Source organism: Neodiprion pinetum, chromosome 2, assembly GCF_021155775.2.
Source record: "Neodiprion pinetum isolate iyNeoPine1 chromosome 2, iyNeoPine1.2, whole genome shotgun sequence".
NCBI classification, from domain to species: Eukaryota; Metazoa; Arthropoda; class Insecta; order Hymenoptera; family Diprionidae; genus Neodiprion; species Neodiprion pinetum.
In genome coordinates this window covers 7355884-7380841 of record NC_060233.1, presented here as the reverse complement: position 1 = coordinate 7380841, position 24958 = coordinate 7355884, and the positions used below count along the sequence as shown (strand labels likewise).

General features: G+C 38.0%; 1 protein-coding gene across 1 annotated transcript; it reads right to left on the bottom strand.

The window, feature by feature from the left end:
- Positions 1–40: 40 nt before the first annotated feature.
- LOC124213184 (Guanylyl cyclase at 32E) lies at positions 41–24958 on the bottom strand. The gene is made up of 22 exons (XM_046614203.2): positions 24506–24958; positions 22655–22751; positions 21795–21946; positions 17229–17411; positions 16433–16538; positions 14036–14185; positions 13252–13360; positions 12662–12746; positions 11396–11548; positions 10462–10639; positions 9749–9944; positions 7367–7475; positions 6240–6554; positions 5340–5581; positions 4414–4656; positions 4199–4339; positions 3619–3742; positions 2910–2978; positions 2593–2767; positions 2117–2307; positions 485–760; positions 41–390 (listed from the first exon to the last, which is right to left on the bottom strand). The coding sequence occupies exons 1-22, from the start codon at positions 24737–24739 to the stop codon at positions 307–309; spliced, it is 3612 nt and encodes a 1203-aa protein (XP_046470159.1). The 5' UTR covers positions 24740–24958; the 3' UTR covers positions 41–306.

The window sequence follows — 24958 nt, the reverse complement described above, 5'->3', positions numbered from 1 at the left end:
AACGATCACAAGTGCATATACGGCAGATTTAAAAAATACCTTTTATTAAATTACAACCGATCAACGTTAATCTGTATATAATAATATATGTATACAGGTATATGTATATATCAATCAATATACTTTGGTGACTTACGTATTAAACAGGTACGAAATATCGACATTCAGTATACATGTATACTTGTATCATGTTACATATAGGTGTATATGTATACACGTAACACATTTAAAAACAATCGTATAAAATATCTATGAAATAAAGGGAGAGAGAGAAAAAAAAATTGTTCGGATCCCGCGACATGCGCGTCAGTAATTTGTCATCACGTCCGTCAGAGTGATCGCAGGCGCTGATCTATGCGATCGTCCGGCCGCTCCGTGGTAGATCAATTCCTGAAAGTGAAAAAACACGCGGAAAGAAAATGGATTGAATAAAAACCATAGCGGTAAACGAGGCACGAAGTTCACGATAGACTCAAATCTTTACCTGACTATTCTGATGCGAACAGGCTCGGAGCGCGCGTGAATGAAGCTCTCGCCTGGTGAACCGGAAACCCCCGAGATTAATCGTGTCGACGTCCAAGAATTCGGCGCCGATTGTTCTTCGCAGAAGATCCGGCGTTTCGGTAAGCCTATCAGACGATAATGAACACAGTGATCCGTAGTGGGAGTGATGAAAGTGCGAATTCGATTCGAATATACGATTCTGTCTGCACAGCGGGTCCTCTCCCACTAACCAGTACGTTTTCATTTCCCCTTTTCCCTGAAAAGATTTAATTTTCTTCTCTCATTCGAATTTTAAACATGTTTTAAAGTGGCAATATTTTTTCGACGATATTTTCGTAGCTTTTGTATTTTCAATACTCTACGTCACGTTTCAAGCGAAACTGTTTAGAAAATTGACAAACGCTGGTTTAGTGTTATAATCGTAATATTTATCGTTTAAGCCGTTCAGTCACACATTTTTCAACTCAATATTTTGGCCTCAATTTCATTACTCGGGAGATTTTGGCCTCGCTGATCACGAATCTGATGTCAGACTTTGATAATTTGTAAATTCAAGATGACGGATCCAATATGGTGGATGTAAAATTGAAAAAAGCATCAAAATTCGATGATTCTGGGTGAAACTTGTTACTCGGGGGTTTCTGAAGTTATACGATGTAAGAAAGGTAATTTTAAGTTGTAAATAAACTGTGTAAATACGACTGGGACATGGAAATTTTGAAGGTGGGACACTAAACATCCCACTGTGACCGAAAGGGTTAATACAGATCATCGTTAAGAACTGACACGATCAATTATACAAAACGTGAAATGAACCTTCGGGAAAACATGTTTGACATTTTTTCGAAACAACTTTTTTTCATTTCCAAATATTCATCTCAAAATTAAATTTCACACAATTACTTACATTACGTCGGGGACGCTAACCTGCCGAATTATCTTGATCTTTCAGTGAAAGAAATAAAGAACACGGCAAATATTTATACACGTCGAAGATAACGTAATACAACAAGTACATCAGATCGTCGGATCGCCGTCACAGTCCGATTTGAATGCGAGCAGATAACCAGTTCGCGTTATAGAACAATCTTGTTGAACGAACTATACCTAAAGGAATTTATTCCTTCGCAGAGATCAGTCCGTTTTCACATCCACGATGCACCTACATTCTAAGGATCAAAATTTCCCGTCTTCTTTCGTGGATTCAACGGGAGAAATAAAGCCGACTTGTGCTAGTTCTATCCAAGGTATCAATTGCCTTGCATCATCGTCGCGAGGAAAATCACGGTGCCGAGATCGGTACCGTTGAAAATGCGGAATGGTCCTTGCACATCGCGAATCTCTCGCCAGTTTCATCGGCCGCATTGGTTATTACCGCGAACCTGTTCGCAACTGACCGTCTGCCGAAGATGCTGTCCAACCGGCGAGAATTGCACGTATGCAAAAAGTTGGGAGCAACAAGAGGAGGAAGAATAAGAGGAAATAAGACTCCGAGGTCGTCCAGACGTACAGACCCTCGGAAAAGTTCGAGGATCCGTGAATCGCGAAACTACGTTCACCACTCTGCCACCCAGTTTAGATCAGCTTGCACAGACCTGGTAAGCGCACCAACCTTGATCTCTACCATTCCTCGTTCCTCGGCCTGATAACCACCCAGTTTCTGCAGTAACTTCCACGCGTCCTCGGACATGTGAATCCTGAGCGGTGATCCGGAGGATTCCATCCTTGAGGCGGTATTCACGGTGTCACCGAAGAGACAGTACCTCGGCATTTTTAGACCGACTACACCGGCCACGCAGTGACCTGAATTTGGAACGGTTGGAAGGAAGATCGATCGATTGGAAGATGGTCAAGATTGTACACCGAGAGAAAAATACGATGCATGCGTATCGTAGTGGAACGTCGGAACCTTGATTCGTGGTTTGACTAACCCAAAGGCATGTCAGCTTTCACTACTTTTATCCACACGATGTCATTATCAATGGCCAAGTTATGTTTGAGGACAATCTTCACCATATTTTTCTCCCACAATTCCTCTGGTTAGCATCGAAAGCTTCGAGAAATACGAGATGGCACCGACTCGCTTACCTGAGTGAATTCCTATACGGATTTTGAGACTTTCACCGGGCTTGTGGGGCAGCTCAAACCTGCTGATACGTCGTAGGAGGTGGAGCGCCATGGAAGCTATTTCCCCGGCGTGTTTGTCCCCGTTTCTGATCGGCAGTCCGGAAACGACCATGTAAGCATCCCCTATGGTCTCAACCTGCGAGCCGGTTTTTGAGTAAGTCGTTTTACCCTGGTCTGTACCTGGCGGTGTTGTAATGATGATGATTACGATGATGATGACGGTGATAATGATGATGATAATGGTGATGATGGTACGTTTGAGTATGCGGAAAACATACCTTGTAAACGTCGTAATGCGAGATGATATAATCGCAGCAGGTGTATAGCTCGTTCAAAAGTGTAATCACCTGCAATAAGGCGAACGATACGATAGAAAAAGAGAATTATACTGGCACAAGTAGTAGATGTTATTCAGTGATCGAGGAATCGTTGTTGCTATAACTCAAATCTGTTCTTGAGAAGCGAAATAGAGGAAGTTGAATGGGAATGTTCGTAATAACGCGGTTTTTTTTCTCGGATAAGAATTCTAACCGTACGCATGCATAATTCATTATGATTTAGCAATAAAACCTTCGCGTACGCGTAACGAATTGATCAAATTGTTTGTGTTATGCGGTTATCATGCCGTTGGCATGCTCCAAATCATTGCTCGAGAATCAATTGGGGGATGCAATCGACTTTGACCTTTGTACCTACGTATAACGCTATTGCCTACACATTACATGTGAATGGATAATAAATTGAAGTGCGTGTATATACGTATATATACCGATGCGTAAAATATTTATTAGAAATCGATTAGCACGACGTCGATTCATCCGAGAAATCCAATTACCGGGGCGTAAAATTTGAAAACGCGGTAAATTAGAAGTCATTACACAGGTCTGCGGTGAAAAAGTTTTCTGAATGCTTGTATCTGATACATACAGATTTTGATTTGCTGATTCCGAATATCAACTCCGTTTTTACGTATTTGAAGTCACGTACCTGTAAAGGAGTACTTTCCGCTGATAATTCGGTAAAACCAACGATATCGCTAAAGTATATTGTGACGCTGTCGAAGCTCTCCGCTTCTACCGGATCTCCCCTCTTGAGAGCATCAGCGACGGTTCTGCGTGCAAGAAAAAAAACGACCAAACGTTTTCTTGAACGTTTCTAGCGAGAATGTGTTTACCGCTAAAGCAGCCCATCGATAAAACTTTCAGAACCATTAAAGAACCATTGATGGAAAAATTTCCAAAATCGTATCACTGGTTAGGATGGTCGGTGGGTTGAAAATTGGCACTTTTTATCAATTTCATTACGAGACATTCGCAGGTTTAACCCTTTGAGGGGCAGTGGGACGTACGCGTATACGTCCCACTTGTTTAGTCTCAGTTTTTTTCATAATTTGAATATATATTTTTGACAAGACAAATACTAGTATGTACGACCGTCTCGCAACGAAATGGAAGAAAAAGTTTATTTTCAACTTGCGAACTTAAAGATATAAATTGACAAGCGGTCGATTAACCTCGAGGCTGCTGTAGTAGCATTCCATCTTAAATAAAGTCTCGTGACGCATTACTTAGGCAACATCCGGTGCAGCAAAGCGTCAGTTTTTTTCTTTTCTTCCACCAATTCGTTCGTCCTCTGTTGAATCAGCCCCTCGAGATTGCAAGCGTACTTTTCCATGATAGCGAGCATGTTGTCGAATATGTTAGCCTTTCTGCAGCGAAACATCAAATGAAACACGACGTTCAGACGCTGATCGCGCTTCTAGGACACATTAAGCTCACTCACAGTCCGGCCTGCATCGGCTTTAGTACAACGGAAACGAGCTTCATGTCCGGCCTGACCTCGGGCTCCTCGTGCCAGCAGGACTCGATGCACCTTATTATGTAGTCCGAGACTCCCTTCACGTAGCTCAAAGTCGGACGTAGCCTTCGTCCTTTCTTTATGTTCTCGACGATCTCCGAGTGGGTCAATAGCGTGTCGTCCCAGGGGAATCGACGCGTCATTATTTCGTAAAGAACTAGGGAAAAACTGACGAAAGAGTAGTAATGGAAATCCCAAAACAACCTGGTAACAATCCGACTCGTAGACTATCCTAACTGACCTGACTACACGGAGTAGACTCACCGTATGTGCCCACCTTTACCAAAGTCTTTATTTCTCAATAAAACCTTGATTCTCTTTAATTACTCGATTCATGATTAAAATCTGCCACTGAGCAAAGCTTGAACAAGCTTCTTAACACTCGGTACTCTTAATTGTTTACTCGAACCAAAGATGCACATCTTTGTACCACTTCTGCGGATCTGAACTCTGATTACATGTCAAGACAAAGTCCACAACTGGATCAAACGATAGTTACCAACCAATGACACTGAGGTGACTAAAACTAGTACATTTCTATCCTACCACTAACCGACTGTGTCGTTGGTTCATGATTGCTGATCTGGTTGCAAGAGTGAAATGTAAAGCAAGTCTGAAATAAAACTCCAATAAATTGATGGGAACAGAAGTTATAGCAAATGTGACCAGAACCTTAACGCAAACTGTTAGAATGTTGTACGGTTAAAAGGGCATTCTACAGTGTTTACACCGGGTCTTCAGTCATTCTAAGGAAAAATTTGTTAACATGAAGAATCATTGCCATGCAATTAATCTGAAAAAATTGTTACCAGGGTTGTAACTTAGCGCGTCTTCCGTCTCTTTAATCTCACCTGTAGACGTCCCCTTTCTGCGAGCCTCTGGCCGGTGGTGCTGCGCTTCGAAGAAGCTCCGGGGCTCGGTAGAGCATTCGTCGAAGCTCCTTTTTCTGGTGGTCAGGCTCCTCCTGGCCTGACTTGAATTCGTGGAGTCCGAAGTCCGAGATCTGTAGCACCCATCGACTGTCCACCAGGCAGTTACTGCTCCGCAAATTACCGTGCGATATGATGTCGCTGTCGTGGAGGTAGATCATTCCCTGAAATTTCGGGAGAAGGACCGTGCGTGGATTAGCGCAAGTCTCAATAAAAAAAGAAGTAAAAAAAAAAAAAAAAACATGTGTGCTCTCCATTTCAGCTCTGCGTAAATACTTTCTCACGTACAGTAATCCTCCCCAAATCCACTCGTCAAACTTGTATCGTATATCTACTCTACTCTCGTGTTCTCGCATCAACTACTCTTAGCTTACTTCAGTAACCGAAAACTCCATTGACTTCGGAACGCCACCCTCGTTTCACGTGCTGATTATACGTCGTACGGTCAAAACCTCGTCATTTTTTGACGACTTGACACAGTCCTTCGGTACCCGTCATAGAAACTACACCCCAGCAAACCGAGTTGAAGAAAAATTCCTTGCCCTTAGGGTAGGTGCCCGACTTTGCCGGAGAGGATTATGCGCCTCGGTAAAAAATGATGTACCTACGTCTCGTCCGTCGTATGTACCACGTTCATCGACGGAAATTGACTACTTTTTTTCACCGTCTCGAGCGATGTTGCTCTGCCGATCGACCTGCTGCCCTCGAGTTTTGGAGTGGAACAGGTTCGGAGTATTCCCACACATTTCGGAATCATCGCACTCTGTTGCAAGATTCTTGGACACGGAATGCGCACGTTTAACGGATGAGAAAAATACTCACCCGAAGCAAATCGGCGACCAATGACGACGCGAACATCGGATCCAACCTCAGATCGTCGTTTTGCAACAAATCCCGAAGCGATCCCCGAGCGCAGTAGCCCGTCACGATGAAAATAGCCCCGGGCTCTACCACCGCCCCCATGAACGGTATCAAGTTCTCATGCCTAATCTCTCTGATCTGCTTGAGCTCCTTTCTTATCGTCCTTGTCATGTCCACCGTCTTTTTATAGATCGGTTTCACCTCCACTATGCTTTCTCTGTAGAGAGCAACTCGCGTGTGCGCTTTTGGAGTGCAACCCGGCTCGCCTAGGTACACCTGTCAAATGTTTGAGAAGCTTTGTAGACATGGGATTACGGTGGATATTTCTATCTGAAAGGACTCCGCAGAATCCTTATGGAAATCGGCTCCCGATCGAATTGGCTGGATTTTCGATATGTTATGAGTACATATCTACCCGATCAAAATTTCTCATGAACAAAAGTCCCAAAAATCAGTAGTTTCCGAGATATAGACTTTGAAAAAGGGGTGTATGGATGTTTTGATATCTATGGATTACGCCATTTTTAAGCAATTACAAAGCTTCAAGGGGGACTTGAAATCGAACTTATCACCCAAAAACTGCACGGCAGATTCGCAGAGATTCCGTAGACGCGTGAAAAACAGGACAAGTCGATTATTGCAAGAGTCGGAGGGTCTCGTTCTGCACGCGAAATCTGACGTCGCACCTTCTTCCGGTAAACCAGCGAGTTTATGAATGGAATCGACGCATTCATGGAACTAATCACAGCTGCCTGCCTATCTCTGAGAATCGGCCGTGCAGTTTTCAGAGTGATTTGTTTGATTCAAGTCCCTTTGAAGCTTTATAACTCATGAAAATCACGAAATCGATATATGTCAAAAAAACTGAACTCCCTTCTTCCTAAGCCTGTACCTCGAAAAATAGTGATTTTTGGGACTTGTGGCCATCAGAACTTTTGATCGGGAGGATATGTACCACAACATACTGAAAGTCCAGCCAATTATACCCGGAGCCAATTTCCGTAAGGATTTTGCGGGATCCTTGTATATTCCAATAACAGTAGATACGACAACGAATACACGCAACATTTGCGTCTCGTCGTGCTTACCACGCTTTTCTCGTTACAAGAGTCTGAAACGTCGCTGGGAATCATGGTTAGGTCCTTTAACTCTATTTTCCAAAGTATGCAGGCCAATTTTTGTTCGTACCTGTAATGCCTGCGGAAATTGAATCCGGTTATAAAAATTAGAAGCTGAACTCATGCGTGTTAATGTCGGTATTGGGTAACGCTTGTGTAATTATCACCTGTTCTCTACAAACGACGATCCCATGTGGTACCGCATTTCAAGAACAATAGAATGACTATCCAATTATTTGCCAACATCAAACTGACGCGGATTGGTTGACGTCGTGTTTGAACAGTAAATTCGCAAACGCAAATAGCCGAGATATTATTACAAATTAAACAATTGATGTTAGTACCTACTCTATGCGGTATAATGACAGCGTGACTATTGATGATAATCTGCAGCTAAGCCAACGATCCGGGATCTTTTAAAATGTTGATAATTATCACCAATTCTTGACACAATTCGAAGAAACGCGAATGAATTCCAAAGGCGTGGGTGCTAATGAATGCCAATGCGTAATTACGATATTTCGTTGAAAGATTTGTTGCTAAAGATGCGGTTAATTTAGGAACAGGAATGATAACGATCCTGCAGTCGGTTCATTAGCACGATTCGTAATTTAGTTGTGTAATATTTATCTCCAATGTTCACAACGGCATTATTTAATTTTCAAATTAACCTGAGGTTGAATATCATTCAAAAAGCGACAGAATTCCTGTTTTCGTTACACGTTAATCAATCGACAAATAGAGGGTTGAGTTGGTACAATACAGGGAGAAATGTTTTTTATTAGTTTGACGGATTGAAATAATGAATATATTCCAACACCTATTGATGAATATCTAGATCTTCCGTGTTCGAAAAGTGTGTCGAGTTTCTTGACAGAACCCCAATACCGGGCAGACATTCAACTTGTTTTTCAAAAGTTTTGACTTGTTTTACTCGGAGTGTCCGCAAAAACAACCTCGGTTCAATCTATCGCGCTGTACCAAACTTTACTTGGATGGGACATCGCACGAATCGATAAACCCGCGAGAAAACTGTTGAATCCCAATTGTTATTACACCAAATAACGCGGTTGTGTTTATCTCTCCTGATTTGTTGCTTTTTCAACCGGCCCGTAAATAAATTTTATCGCTTTCCGCCATGCTCATAATCAGTAATTGTCAAGTATTAATCCCTTGACATTTATCCTCTGGACAAAAATTCGTATCATTTGATCGAGACGAGTGATTGACTCTGTCTTGTTTTGTGCCAAATCTGAACTCACCGGAGCTCAGAAGTTGGGCAGCAATTAAAGATCAGTCTATCAAACTGTCTGTATCGAGAGTTAGGAGAAAAGAAAAAACCGTTTCAAACTTTCCTGTAATGTCGTTGATGCCAGTGATTGTGAACACGGATGAGACATTTCTACATTGCGATGGAAATGGATCTGAGCAAATTCGAATAACACAAAGTGAGGTATCAAAAGTTTGGGAAAAGACTTGATTATTTGGTTGTTTTTAAGTAGATTTTAATGTTTCTGATTTCATTCTGCTTCCTGGACAGATTCCTGCGTTTTTTTTTTTTTCGGACTACAGAGATAATTTATTGTACATTTTTTTTAAACGACCTGCACCGAGATCTGCATAGTGAAAAAATCAACCCAAAAATATTATAACCGGATCGTTAGCATCAGAGTTTTATCATTTCGAACTTCCTGGCAATAAAACTTTTTCTCAAATCATCGATATCTCTGTAAATTGTGTGATTCGAATTCGCTCCGATTCGTTTCTGTCCCGCATAATATGGATGTTGTTTCATTCGTGTTCACCATCATCGGTGTAACTAACATTGGGGTATATTTTTTGAACGGTTTTTACTATTTTCCTTCTCCTTGCAGCTAGTAAATTCAGGACATTCTAATCCTATTCCGTCACATTTTGAATTCCGGTTAAATTATAACGGGACACGTCGGTGAAACATTAAACTTTTTGACTTGTTTAAAATTCGAACTCATAATAAAGCTCCATAAAACAAAAGGTTTTCACTCGGTTCTATATGTGTCTGCATATATTATTTAAAATAACGTCAAGAGGTGGAATTTTTCAAAAAACTCCATGCGTAACAATTCTCGTCGTAAAAATCTGAAAAAATTAGGGGATCATTTTTCAACTATTCGGAGCCGATCAAAATTCAAAAATGACCTTTTTTATGGACCACCCTACTGGTCACATGTGGAACGTAACTGATTGGAACCGAGTGAAAACCACTTGTTTTATCATAGAGCTTTATTGAGAGTTCATTTAAATTTTAAGTAGGTCGAAAAAGACTTCGAGTTTCACAAACGCGTCCCCTTAATCGCAAAAAAATGAACCTACTTGAAGGCAAATACCGCAGCGACAACGACGAGGGCAGTCGCAGCCAGCAGGGCAACCTGGAGTCTCCAGTCTCTCCAGTCGTTGATGTTCGACGAAGGATCGTCGAGTTCCTCGTCGACGTCGTCGCGACAAAGTTCACCGGTGAATCCGCACTCCGGTACGGCTCTGGGCGGCTCAGGACCGACCCACTGAATTTCTGCACGGAATTGAAAATGAGGCGTCGTTTTGCGTGACGCAAAAAGCAGTCCAGTCAAAATAGGTCTGTATTAAAAATATTCGGCACGGTGGTATTTTTGTTTACAGGGATTTTTGACCCTCGGAAACTCAAATCTGAAGTGATTTCTGAGCTGCATAGCAAAGAAATTATTTCGCAAAACTTCTCCAGACGTCGTCGTTAAGTGGAATTTCTTTTGTCTCGATTTTTTAATCCGACTCCGTTTTCGACGTATGAGAACGTAATTCGATGTAGAATTTTCCGCTCTTCGCGATGGTCAAGGCATTTTTCGTCTACCGATGGCAGTTTTTAAGGAAAACGCGTGAAACGTCAAACTTTACTGTTTTCTCGAGACGCCGGTTATGCAGCTAAAAAATGACTTCACATTCGAATTCCTGAGGGTCAAAAATCCCTAGACACAAAAACGCAGCCACATCCAGAATATTTTTAATTCAGACCAATTTTGACCGGACTTAAGGGACCAAAAATCGGTAATCACCTCTCTTCGGGTTGATGTATCTGAACCTCGGTATTCCGCCGGTGTCGTTGTCACTGTACTGGAAATAGCCGACGGGCTGCATGGACAGAATCTTGAACGTTCCGTTGGTCTCCTCGTCGTCGAGTAGCGATACCACCGTGAAATTACCTTCGGCATCTCCGTTTTTGTCTATAAAAACCTGTTCCGAAATACCTACACTTTTGTTTCTTGGCGAGAAATGAAATAGACGAAATGAGAAAAGGACTCGAAAATTTCTTTTCCTTGTTTTTTCCCTAAGCTTACAAAAAAAAACAAGTATCGAAGTTTTAAAATTATTACAATACTTTTGTTTTACCAGTTTGAAATATAGACAAGAACCTTTTATCATTGAAACCTAATCAATTACTGCCGTATAGTTTCAAGATTGAATGGTTTTCTCGTATTTTATCATTCGATAAAAATTGGGCCACCCTCTGAAACGCGAGACTACACCGAGATAAATTCCTAACTCTGGTTATTAAACAGTCCTCAACAGTTATTTTCATTTTTCATTACGATAACTGAAAAACACAGTTTTCGATCCATACATATAATGTAAAAAGAAAATAAGTTTTGTTTCTGTCAACAGAGAGTCTGGTTAGAAGTTATTGTATACTTTATTGCAACTCTCGTGATAATTTGATGCTGATGCAACGATAAATTTATGTTAAAGCCTTTTTTGTCCAACAAAAAATCAATGTAGGGAACTGTGCAAACATATCAATCGTTGCATTTACCAGAAAATATGTAATAGTATTGGCAACTATAACTTCACTAAACAGTCACTTGTACCAAATTTTGTTTCAATACCAACAATACTGTCAGCCATAATCCTAGCAATTGCTAATAACTATAAGAAATGATTTTATTTCTCAGTGTAGGTAAATCTCGAATTATGAAACTCATTATCACGTACGTCGTAACCCTGAAGCGAATGGTAGCTCCGGTTGCGAATTTTGCTCAATATCGCCGATCCGTTTCTGGGGTCTTCGCCCTCAGCAAGAAGCTCGGTTGCCGCCCTGGCGTATATCATAACCGCATCGTATAAATAGGCTGCTTGAATAGGCATCTGTGTGAAGAAACGTTTAGTTAAACTAATTTTAGTAGGATTCGTGCGGTTTGTGCGGTATTATAACGTGGATTAAAATATCAAGGTGGGATTATTCACAAAGCGGTGCTCTAGAATCCTGTAGGAAACCCATTAGCAAAAGCTCACTTATTATAGGTACTAATTAAAGCCGCAGCCTTTACAACTTAGTAGGTCGAGAAATCATGAGAGGACTTGAATAGTCGGATTTAAATATCGAAAAATGTGATTGTTTCTCCGGCCTTGAATACAGCGTTATAAATGATTGTACCAAAGTGTGCAGTAAACGATAATCGAGTCGAATCACGCGTGAACGCTGTGAGACATGTATAATATACTCTGATATTATATCTCTTGAAAAACAATTTTAAAAACAGAATGATTTCACATTTGTTTTATCATATCGATGCTGATAGCGGGTAAAAGAAACAAGGACTTTTCTCAAAATGATTAATTAGATCTATGATTTTTTTAAATCATTCATGTTTGGATCGCATAACGACGTTATTATAATTAATTAGTACGGTATTTATGCATTTTAAATACGTATAATCTTTATTTGTTTAATGCAGAGCCGATTAGTGCAACGTACGGTATGATAATCAAAAGCTTATTGTAACAAGCAAGAATCAACGCGAATGAATAATTGAGCGAGTAAAACTGGTTTAATGAAAAAAATTGTAATAATAAGAACGAAATTAGCTGATCCTTGCGAAATTTTCCATTCAAATGCGTAATATATAATATTGGCGTCATGTATAATATTCTGATTGAAAGTAATTGGGAGAATGAAAGTGATCGTATAATAAGCAGTATTCCTTACAAAATACGAAGTATATTAGCCACGTGCGAATACCGCGGATAATGAATTGTTTTCAATCGTTCGTCGCCTTTCAATAAACGCGCCACTTGAATGAATGTTCTGAAAATCTTTCAGCTTTTGTGTACCGACTCATTTCGCTCTAATAATAAAAATAGAGGAAGGATGAAATAGAAGGTGGATAAAGAGCGAAAAGAGAAGAAAAGTAAAACTGAGAATACGATTGAAAACGAGAAAAAGACATTTATATACTAGTTATAAATTTTCTCACTAACCGCAATTGTCTTGAAAATCTCACTGTGATACGGAACACAAAACGGCGGCTTCACCGAATAGTTCTTGATACGCTCGCAGACTTCCCTATGAAAAGATATTTTTATTTTTTTTTATAACTTCTTTTAGCCATTCATTCATTTTTTTTTCTTCTTTCTTTTTTTCTTTCTTTCTCTCATTTAGCCATTATACGATGTTTAGTACAAGCTCATACAGAGTGTCTCTAAGTAAACACCGCAGTATGTTGGGTTGCCTACCACTAAGGAGAACAGATATCGGTAAAGCAGACTTAACGAGACATCATCAGTTTAACGTAATCGTGGAACGCGATCACTGACCGCTTCAGCATAGGTTACAAACAAAAAAACAATTGTTCGGCAAAATTCAGACAACTTGATAAGACGGGCATTTCAAGCTCACTCGCGAGAACATTTAAACGCGCTACTTGCGGATAACTCGGTAGGTCTGTGTTACCGATATTTTTTCCCCTCGGTGGTAGGCAACCCGACATACTGCAATGTTTACTTGGAAATGCTCCGTGTTTAATATGATTTATTTCGAGCATATCGAAGGGATTGAGCAAGAAACTCACTTGAAGTTTGGATTTATTATGTGAGTCGGGGTTAGCTTCAGGACGGATCGAAACCCGAACTTTACATCCTGTGACATGTTCCTGTCCGGCAGATACGGGTCTATGTAATCTGAAAAAATGCACAGACAAAATCGCCTTTAGGAACAAAAAAAAAAAAAAAAAACAAAGGTTTATTCAATCAAGGGGAAAATGAATTGAAGTAATTTATAAATTCTAAACATGTGAATTGAAAAAAAATGCTATGTGTTATTTTAAATTTGCCGTAATGTAAGACGCTTCAAATTATTTATCGTCCTCGTTGTTCTTTTCATCTTTTGTAAAATGAATTTAAAACTTGTTGAATGTAGAAAAAAATCTTTTAATTAAACTGATGGACGTACTTATTACAGTCATATTTTAAACCTGTGCGTGAAAACAATTTAAAAAAGCACAATTTGTATTGCGGGACAGCAACGACATTGTAAAGATACTTGCGCAGTTGATTAGGAGCAATATCTCATCTTCCTATAACGTAAATTTTTTGAAAATTGAATTTACTTGTACCGAATGAAGAGAAAAGTGGATCGAGTATTCCCCGAGATAAATAATTATTAAATAATATTGATTTGCCGAGACACTGATCATTACAGTGAGACAAACCTTACGCAAGCTTGGGCTATTACGTACATCAAATAATTTAACACTGTTCCCTTTTACCTCCCTCGATCCACTTTACAGGGTCAAATTATTTGCTGCAGCATATCGAAACCCTGTGTAATTACAGTACTTTGTGATATAAACTCACTCCGTTGAGTTATGTCTATCCTCCTTTGAGGATCGTAGATCTTGTCGTCTACCGAAACGATTATGTAATCCCCCGTGTACAGTAGCCGCCGTTTCTGAAGACACTTGACGAAATCCACCAGCGCTATGTGCTCTCCGACGAACAGGTAGACTGCGAATCGTTAAAATCAGGCGAAACATATAATTGGTCAACTATCATGAAAACCGATAATTTTTTACCGCCATTTTATATCAATGAACAAAAGCTCAGAATGTATCGATAATTTATAATTAGTAATATTTAATATTCAACGATACTGATACGATAAAATAACGATTATCCCGTAAGAAAGTTAATGAAAATTATCGATGTTTGGCAAACTAATTTTCCGCACTCGAATGAGTTTCGAGCTCAAAATACATTGAATAATTAGAAATTTTTTTGTTTTTTTCTCAATCTTACTATTCAAATAACTCGAAAACTACGGGAGTGAACAGATCAAAAATCTTTTCAGTCCCAAGCTAAAACGAGCCTCATTGATCGAGAGTAAATAATCATTGAAATTAGATCGTTTGTTTTGTAGATATCGTGTCGTAGAGATATTTGATTCAAAAAATGTTCAGAGCTAACTCTTTAGACTTGGCACATAGAAATGTTATGAAATGTCAAATTTGTCAACTTTTCATTTCCGGTATGTTCACTATTCAACAGCAACTTCTTTTATTCGCTTTCCTTCTCTGACAACATAGTAACGATGAGTCGATAACGGTAAAAAAAAATTAAGCAGCAACAAAGTTTGGCTTTCTTCAAAACCTGACCCGGCTTAAGAAATCATTAAACTTTGAAAAGAACAATGTTCCGTAAAGTTTTTACAATATCGAATCTCCGTCTTTTTTTCGGCAAACAAACCGATATCTAGAATTGTATATTGTAAATGAACTTATTTATTTGTAATTAAATGTAACAGAGGGAAAAATGTAACGAGGTCAAGTGACAACATTTCTGATTGGCACGATTCTTGTTAACGGTAGATTTTCCTTCACGGTTATTATTTCGATAGTCGCAAGTATTACTCGCTTTTCTCGAGGAGGAAAAATACCGATAACAAAATGAAATAGAAGGAGGTTTATTAACGGAAAAAATTTGAAATATATATGTATATTATACCGTGAACACGCAGCAGCAACCTTCTACGGATTCCTATAACATTTGTTATGTCACAGATATCGGGATATCGTATATTCTCCTACCGTTATAGCTGCAGTAGCGTTATAACCCTGAAATGTTTTTCCATTCAATAATCTCGCTGCAGTTTCGATTTTTGTACCGAAGAAATTGTAAACGAATGGATAGGATCCAATTCCCGACTTAAACTAATATCTTCAACGATTTGAATATTTGTTTAATCGAAGTTGAGACATTGACTGTAAGGATTCACGTCACGCAAATATGTGTAACAGGGTGTTTAACAATTCAAAAAATTTTGATTTTTCTACACGCGAATGCTAAAAAAATGCTCGCTTGTGGTCTAAATAAAAACCTCAAAAAGACAGCGCACTGTAACATCAGTTTTAGAGTGTCCGAAAACAATTTTTCAAAAAATGTCAAATATTAATATTATCACCCCTTTAACACGTATTATCTCGTTTATATTTTACAAGAAAATGAATTATGGTTCAATAAAGTTGTCCGAAGTGCAATACAGAGAAATGCTTGTATGGTAGGATCGCAAAAAAGTTTAATATTTTTATTTTTATTATGTTATCTCTTTTATATTTTGCAAAGAAATGCATTACGGAATTTTTTGCAATACTTCTATATCACAATTTCTCTGTAATGCGCTTTAGATAATCTTTCTGAACCGTAATGCATTTTCTTGTCACAAATAAAAGGGATAATACGTGTTAAAAGGATGCTATCATTGATTTTTCGCGTTTTCAGAGAAATAGTTTTTGCAAATCCTAAAACTGTTGCTCCGTGTCTTTGGGGTTTCTTTTTAGACAAGAGGCAACCACTTTTTTTACGCGCTAGCAGAAAGATGGAAATGGATTTTTTTTTTTTTTTTTTTCTGTTCGGCGATTTCACGTAAGAAAAATTTTGCGCGAATGGTTATCATTGAAATTTCGAAAGAACCAAAACACGCAATTCTTGTCACGGAAAGAATACTTTTGACGTGAAGACATGCATAAAAAAAAAGATGAAAATTATTTAAGCGAAGTGGGTATAAATATATGAAGATTCTTTTTTTTTACAGCTAACGAGTACATCAACCATACGTTCAAAATTCAATGATAGCGATAAACGCTGTTCAAACCGTACTAGGTTATTGGAAATTCAAATAAAATCATAATTTTCACACGATTATATCGTATTGTTGTATAAAAATTATGTCAAAAAATTATATCCAATGAAATTCACCTCTAGTTCTCAGATACGTCGCCGTCACGATATCGTCCAATTTGCTTTCAAATATCGGTATGTAATCGTTGACGGTGAAGGTGTCCATCACGGTGATACCGTAATTCTGAAACACAAAATTACGGTCGTAATTATTATAATCATCTTTGTTTCTTCGTTCTTGAGAATAAGGCAAATAGAAATTCAGTCACGCTGAAATTCTATTTTCCTTAAGAAAACTTATTTGTATGCAAATAAAAAAAAAGAAAATCGAAAAAGAAAAAGCGCTGTATAATCGATCGAAAATAAAACAAGCGGTACACTTTGACTATTCAAATTGGAAAATAAAATAATTCAATTAATGCTTTGAAACGTACAACAAAAATCAGGTCAACCAAAAATTTTTTTAAAGAGTTTATATTTAAATAAATAAATTTTGATTCTGTGCACGGAATAATAACGAAAATCTTCCTTTATTACTCATAAAGTTTGCTCTTGTATTTTTTAATAATAGGTAAATAATATAGGTAAAGGAAAATAGGTAATTTTTCTTAAAATTCGAAATATCGTTCTGATTTTTACAAAAGCAAACTTTATCTAACAATACTATTTTTCCTTTTATCAGTTACGTGGATAAAATCAAAATTTGACACCTAGGACGCAAATTCAAAATTCGCGTTTACCGGTGTAATTTATGCATTGGAATTTGAATAATATTCAATCCGATCAACTTGATTTTGAGCTTTTGGACCCAACAACACACATGTTTTTTACTTTTTATAAGAACGAGGAAAGAATGATAGAACGTAATTATCACCTGCAAGTAATCCTTGAGCTTCTCACTCCAAGCTGGCCTAGTTTCACAGACGACGACAATCTTCGTCCAAGAAAAAGCTCTCAAGAGAGCGACGACACTTTTGCTTATTTTACTCGTAGGCGGAAGTGTCCTGGCAAACGTGTAGTACACTCGACTGTCCGATACTTCCGGGTCCTCGCATTTCTGCAGTCGGATATTGGAACGGGAAATGCGTCGTTATACAGTATCGATTCTGCAGAGCTTTGAAAAGCCGACAAATCCGCCAGAGGCTATAATATTGTTTAAACCACAAGCGGAGAAAATTGAAGGAGAAAAAAAAAAGCTCGTTCCGTAATAAATCGAATTTTCATCCCCTGAAGATTTATGATGCGGATTGTTTTTTTATCTTTTATCATTCTTCTTCTATATTTCACTCATAAAAATCAATATACGCGAACCTGCGTCTTTTTAATCCCCTAAATTCCTCGCTTATTAGCTTTTATTTCATCTTTATTTATGAACAATGTGTCAAAGTGTTGTAAAATATTATTGTATACACAAACGGGTGAATGTTAATCCGTCTGTAAATACTGCAACGGCATCAACTTTCAAAAGTTGATCGATTTAAAACTTTTACGTAACACGCTGATATTCTGCGAACAAAAAAAGAAGAGACTCGAGAAACTTGTAATTGAATTCGATTTTACAATTAGCTGCGGCGCTGTAATTTTATATAACATCACTATTGAGTGATAATCAATCTTGAGAAGCCTGACGTGAAATTTTTGGAGACACTGCGCGTGATGAGCGAATTATATTATTAGCAGCCAACGCAAGACGTTGTCTGGTTTACTTTACTCAGCAGGACGAAAATTCAATATTCTTTATTACACGTATACGAATAATTATCGGTGTGTTATAATTTTGAACCGATCCTTTCACGTTTTTGCAAAAAATCCTCACTTCTCAATTTTAGGATTGTTTAAATGTTTATACTAAGCCGTAACAAAACGGGACACGTAAATAATAATTTTCTCACACACATGTTTTATTACCTTAATTTCACCGATTTTGACCTCCAAAGTATTACAGCTGATTAAAACGAACCCGAATTTTCCAATACTGATCCCTGATTGGTATCTGATTAATTATTCAGCCATCGGCAAAGAGATGCGGAAAATTAGAATATCCGATGAGAACTGTCCAGACATTAAATCGAGGTAAATTAGAAGAAGAAAAACAACGTGAAGAGAAAAAAAAAAAAAAAAACGAGGCTTCACGTCGGCGCCGTTGCCTTCAATTTGACAAGAAAACTTCACAGTATCTTGTAATTTAATCTCTCGCACACTTGGCGAAAGTTGGTGTGAAATTGCGACATTCATTAGTGAAAAATATCTGACATTGATCACCTGATCACTAATTGATTTTCAATAAAATTTTCAAGCTTGAATGAAATTATCAAACGATTTGCTAATGTTCGATAACGTTCGTTATTTCGTCTCGTTTCACAAGAAGGAAAGAACACTTCCTCAATATCCTACCGATTATAATAAATTATGCCGTAATATTTCCTCTCTTGAGGATGATCCGAAGTGACAATTACTGTTGCTAATGAGGCACGGCTTTATTGATTTACATTTAGATAATTTTGTCAAGAAATAACCGGATATTTGAAAGAGCGTCGGAAGCTGCAAGCTCCGCGTATTTCGTGCTGAATGCTGGCCACGTGATTTCGTCCTCATCGAAAATCCAAGAAATCCAAGGCACATCATTTATTTACTCTGCGTGGACTGCGTGTCGTCGAATCTTCGTTATCCTCGAATATTTTCCCTCCAAACTCCACTCCACAAAATGTAGAAACAAAAACTCGCCATCGATTACAAACTGAGCATTTTTCCGCACTAAATTTCTTTTCCATGCTGAACTGCCAAATTTTGCAAATTCCCACGAGCTTTGCGAATTTATTCGCTTTTAAGATCTATATCAAATCTGTCGGGTGATGAAAGCGTAATTTGTTCCAAACAATTTTTTTATTTTTTTCTCACAACCTGCAACGACATAATTCTACATTGCAAAAATTTATCGTCAATTCCGTTTCTTTTTCATTTTGCCTCGAATTTCACTGTAAATCATTTTCATTTTCAAGAGCTTCGCCGCACGCTAATTAAACGCGCGTGCAGATTTATTCACCGCCACATATCAGCCGAAATCGCGGCACATTTTCCTCTATATATGAGCCTCCGCATGTTTCGACAGTTTCGCACAAGCCAAAAGAGACATTTATTTCCCCGCAAAATCGTTTGCTCTTTATCAAGTCACGCACATTATCGTAGATTATATGTTCTCTTATCAACGGATTAAAAAATTAAATTTAGCGTAATATTTATCCAGCTGTAAAGTAATTTATAAATTTATTTGTTTGTTTCTTCTTTATAATTTTACGGATATCGGATAAAATTACTTTAAATCTACTTCAAAGTTCGCATCCCCCACCACCTATTTTGTGACCCGATTTTCAAGTTTGTGCAAATTTTTTTTTTTTTTTTTTCCATTTCTCCGTTAGAACTCTCAAGTTATTAATATTCGTACATGTTACAATTTACAATATAATACAAGTATTGTACATAGGTGTTTGTGTACATACGGTATTGGTCTGGGAATTTTTGTTAATTAAAGAAGAAGCAAAAGAAGAAGTCGAAGTTATCCTAATTTGCAATTTCCCCTACAAGCGGTTGATGGACCGAATTTATCGGCTGATTTTTTCACCACTTTCGCCTTCTTTTTCTTGATCCTTGTTTGTTTTTCTTTATCCTTCATCGAGAAACGAGTCGTTTGGAACGAACTGCGAACCTTTAGGTCGGGAAGTTTTTCTTGTTCGAGACAAAAAGCGTAATCTCTGTAGAATAGATGCAGTTAATTTTTTTTTTCTTCACATTTCATTCTTTTTTTTTTGCATAAGACCGCAAACAACGAACGATTTTGCGTCACCTGGTCGAACACGATACTGAGTAAATTGTATTTTACATCTAACAGATACGTTATTCCATAAACATGTATAACTTTTCATTCGTCAATCTTCGTTAATCGCATCGACTTATCCGGTAAAAGAAGATCAATTATATTATAAGCGTACCATTATATTTATTAGAAAAATTTACAGCTTTCGTTTACGTACATAATGAGTTTTTCATAATTACTGCAAAGATTAAAGATGCGGAAAATATCGAATGGATTAGGTAGACTTTTTACAGAATGAGAGACAGGAGCGATTGTTTTTAATATTTCTCTTTTTCTATTCTAACCAGAATCGAATTGCCGAATCGATTTGTTGGAAAAAACAAATTTCTCAAGCTTGAGTTATGATATAGTGATCATTTCTCTTTTAGAGAAAAAGATACCCTCGTGTAACTTGAAATCTAAATAAGTTTTGAAACTTTTTAATTTTCTTTCGACGTTTCGCTGATCATTTCGACGAGAACGGAAATGAAAAAAGATCGAATATCTTTATTCAAGCAAATATCTCCATGTTCCACGTTCAATTATAATATTAAATCGAGTTTTAAAAGTGAGTTTTAAACCATGCTACAGAAATTGATATAACATATGTAGATGATTAAATTTCAGCACGGCTATCGCTGTATTTGGGTTTCGTTTTCCGCTCTCTTAACGTTTTGCAGTGCCAATTAATTGCAGAGATGGGAAGAAGTTTATTTGTGGAAATTGCGTCGCACTGTTCATATGTCGTGTCTTAATGGTACCTAAGATCGGTAACTAAGGAAAAGCCCAATTATCCGCCGTCCGTTTCAGCGGTTGATAAAGCATCGATGTTTGTGTTTACGCTCTTTTACTTCTCGTTGAAAAATAAACGCGCACACGCATTCGCACAATCGAAGAATCTTGTACAAGCTAAGGTTTGTTTTATTTCCGAAGAATGTGAATGGGACGGAGTTCAGATTCCGAATTTTTTGCTGGCGCGACTCAAAGTCAAGAAATCAAATTTTGACGAAGTATCAGAGTTTCGAGTGGTTCGAAACCTGACGCTCAAAGTTCCGAAAGGGCGAAAATGAGAGAATTTCAAAATCTGAAACATCGGAATTCCGGATGACCGAAGATTTTCAGTCATGTGAATTTCTGGCTCGGTGAAATTTCACCACTTTGATCTTTCTTTGTTTTTGATTTTCGATATTTTTACCTTCGGAATCCTGGTAATTCCGATTTTCGGGTTTTCTGATTTTTTACACCCACTCGTGGAGTAAACCACGCTGTGTGAGTATATTTTAATTTTTGAAATTTTACTCCGTTGAAACTTTATTTTTCGGAACTTTGAGCCGTCGGCTTTCCAACCATTCGAAACTCAGTTGTTTCTTCAAAGTTTGATTTTTTCACTTCCAAGTTTCGCCACCAAATAATTCGAAATACGCCGCTTTCGGAACTTTTTAAATTCTGAACTTCAACCACACCTCATCTGAATTTATTTGCATAAATTCATAGACCGAACGTAGATTAATTAATATACGATTCATTTAATTTCAAGATATTCAAGCTTGTGCAATCGTCGTGATATTACATTATATTATTCGTACTTACATATGAAATCAACGGCAAGTTCCACGCCGCTGCTACAAGCGCTTCTGATCTGCAGGAGTCGTCTGGTCCTATGAAAGCTACCGTTCCGGAATCCCTCATTTCCGTCATTATCCTTATACCCAATGCCGCCAGCGAGTCGGCGTTGCTTCTTCCTGGAAACGGCGAAAATCGAGATTTGAAATTCAGTTTTTCGGGTGTAGTTGAAAAGGAGAATCAAAAAACGCCCCAAGCGCGATTATTATTTTTTTTCTCTCTATTTTTCGTTTATCCATCACTCACAATTTCAATTTCATGCCTTTTTCAATTCCCCTCATAGATTGTTTTTCGTACGTTCATTCCGAGAGAAATTTCAAACAGTGCTTATTTTAACGTCCTCAATAATAACTAACTACATTCATTTCTCATCGTAAATTAAAAACACAGTTTCGGATAAAATTGAAAATAAATTTCGTAGAGCCTGTAAGCAAAAAATGTACTAAACGTCGTCATCCTTTTTTCTATTTTGTAATCAATTCGATGACTTGTATTCTCTTGTTAACCGTTGAAATATCTAATTTAATGTCGGTCCAACAATGAATTCATGATAATTTTCTCACTCAACAGAAAAAAGGAAAAGCGTGGTACTATAAATAAATAAACAGTCCTTCAATTCTGTTGTAATCAGAGAACATAATATCGAGAATTATAAATTACACTAAATGTATTAACATGTAACTCACTTTCCGCTGATTCGAACGACATTTGAACTTTCATATTGTTTTCTAGCAACACTAACAATTTTTGCAATTTTTCTCGGTGTATGAACATATCATTTTTTAATTGTTTCTTTTTTTTTTTTTTTGTATTATCTTCAGATTCACCTATGTCAGCAGCGAGGAACTTCATCTCTATTCCGGGCAAGAGATTCGGATCCGAGTTGACGGTGGCTATGGCCAAGGGTAACGCTCCGAGAACCACCTGTTCGATTTTAGAGTTTCATTAATGCAATCGTTCCGTTTCGATGCTCGTAGTACATAAACGTTTATTCGAGTTGTACGTGATCCTGTTCGATAGGAAATTGAGAGAATTCTCTCGAGCTTCTCGTCTCGTCTGCAGAAAGAATAACAACTGGAAGAAGTAGGAGGGGGAAAAAAAAAATGTCGACACTCCGATAGATGAAAATTTCCTTCTGTCATCATCCTGCAGCTTTTCGCCAAAAATCGATACTTCGTCGTTGATTTTGTTGTCAGATTATCGTTGATCATTGAGCGGTTATCAGATTTATCGGCACATTCGTGAGAAATATGAAATAATAAAAAATGACAAACAAGCGATTAGATATCGCTGTATAATTTTGTTCATTTGTTTCTCATATTTCTAGACGAATCGTCGTAGATTACGAATGTGCAGCAATTCGACTAGTGAAATTGTCAAAAAGTATTGATTTCGAATTGACCTCCTCCTTAATCCCGTCAGCCAATCACGGTAAAACATGAATACCGCTTGTAAAGGGTAGAGATTTGGCCTCTAGCCAAGCCGGAACTGTTCTCCAGGTCATCTAGTCAGATTCGCTGTACCGATAAAATGTATCGTCATCGTCGGACAGACACGCTGCGGAATTTTCAAGGAAGATAACTCCTGCATCATGCTTGGATAGGAACGGTATTCTCGAGGTTTCTCTTTGCCCGATATTATACATTATTCATTGCTTAATACTCAATGTATATGGCAACTCCTGCGTGATAACGTGTTTGCCTTTGCTTTATACAAGTTTCGCCACCTTATCGCCAACCTGCAACTAACGCTTCGTAATTCCACGCTTAAGGGTATGGAATATTACCACCCTTACCGACCGAGCAAACTCATCATTTTTCTTCCTATATTAAATTAACAAATGAACGGCAAAAGGTTCGAATTTCAGGAGTTCAGCAAAGTTACTCATGCCCCGAAAATTGTTTAAAAAATGTGTCGTTTTTGTTGACACGTGTTAATATTTACACATTTTACCGCATTTCAGGGGTCAAAAAGTGCATAGATGAGATACTTTGCGCAATTCCCGAAAGAACGAGGAGTAAAATGAATCGTCGTTACATTGTCTTCGTGCGATATTGAGGTCGCTAGACGAGAACTAGGAATTACGGTGATTTCGTTAATAAAAGATGCTCGATCTTCGCTGCGAAAAAGAGCGATGCACCGTCGAAATTTGAAACCTTATCGTTCGTTTGTTTATTTAATATAGGGAGAAAACGGTGAGTGTGCTCTGTCGGTAAATGTAGGAGTACTACGTACCCTGAAGGATCACGGTTTGGAAAAAGATTGATACGTTTTGTCAACTTTCTCAGATTGTTGTACACGTGTAAAAGCTGCAGATATCTCTTTTAAGTTACAAAAAAATTAGTGAAGAATAAAAACATCGAAAAAAATCTATAAAATTTTTTGACGCGTACTTAGTTTGTACAAAAATTGGCAGTTGGATCTCACCCTAGGTTGGGAGAAAATTCTTTTTTTCGTAAAAAAATAGAAATTTCGACCATTTGTTTACACGCGCTATTTTTGCGATAAACAAATAAATAAATTTTGTATTTTTGTTCAGGCTTAAAAATAATTCAGGTACCGCGTGGAACGAAAAAACTGGGCAGTTGTTACCAAAAAAGTCGTTTAACAAGTAAAATGCTGGAAAAAGAAAGGTGAAAGGGTCCCGGCGGGAATTAAAAGGTTAAACCGTTTCTTACCTGACTTCTTCCGTACGAGCCCAAAAATCCTATAGTCAAACTTTTGTTGAAGCTGTGAAGCCCCGAGCCGGTCAAATAATCGTACAAGAAATTGTAACCCTGAGCACCCGAAGCAAAGCTTGTCCTCGGACATTTTTCAAACTTTCTCGTATGATTTGCACCGATATCTTTAACAAGCAGCGGTACGAAAATCCACGTCGATAAATAAACGAGCCTCAAAGGGTAGACCGTCATTATTATGACGAATCAACTTGCCAATCCAATATCTTTATTAAATCGCTTTATTTGTTGTAAAATTTATTTATTCGGCAGGGCGATGCGACGTCCTCATCTTCCGTTTTCGATGCCATGTCTCTGTTTTTTTTTTTTTTTTTACTGTCTCTTGTTGCTGTTCGCGATTTTTCGAATTCGATTAAGCGTTCGATTAATCATTCGTTTACGAATTCTTTAACG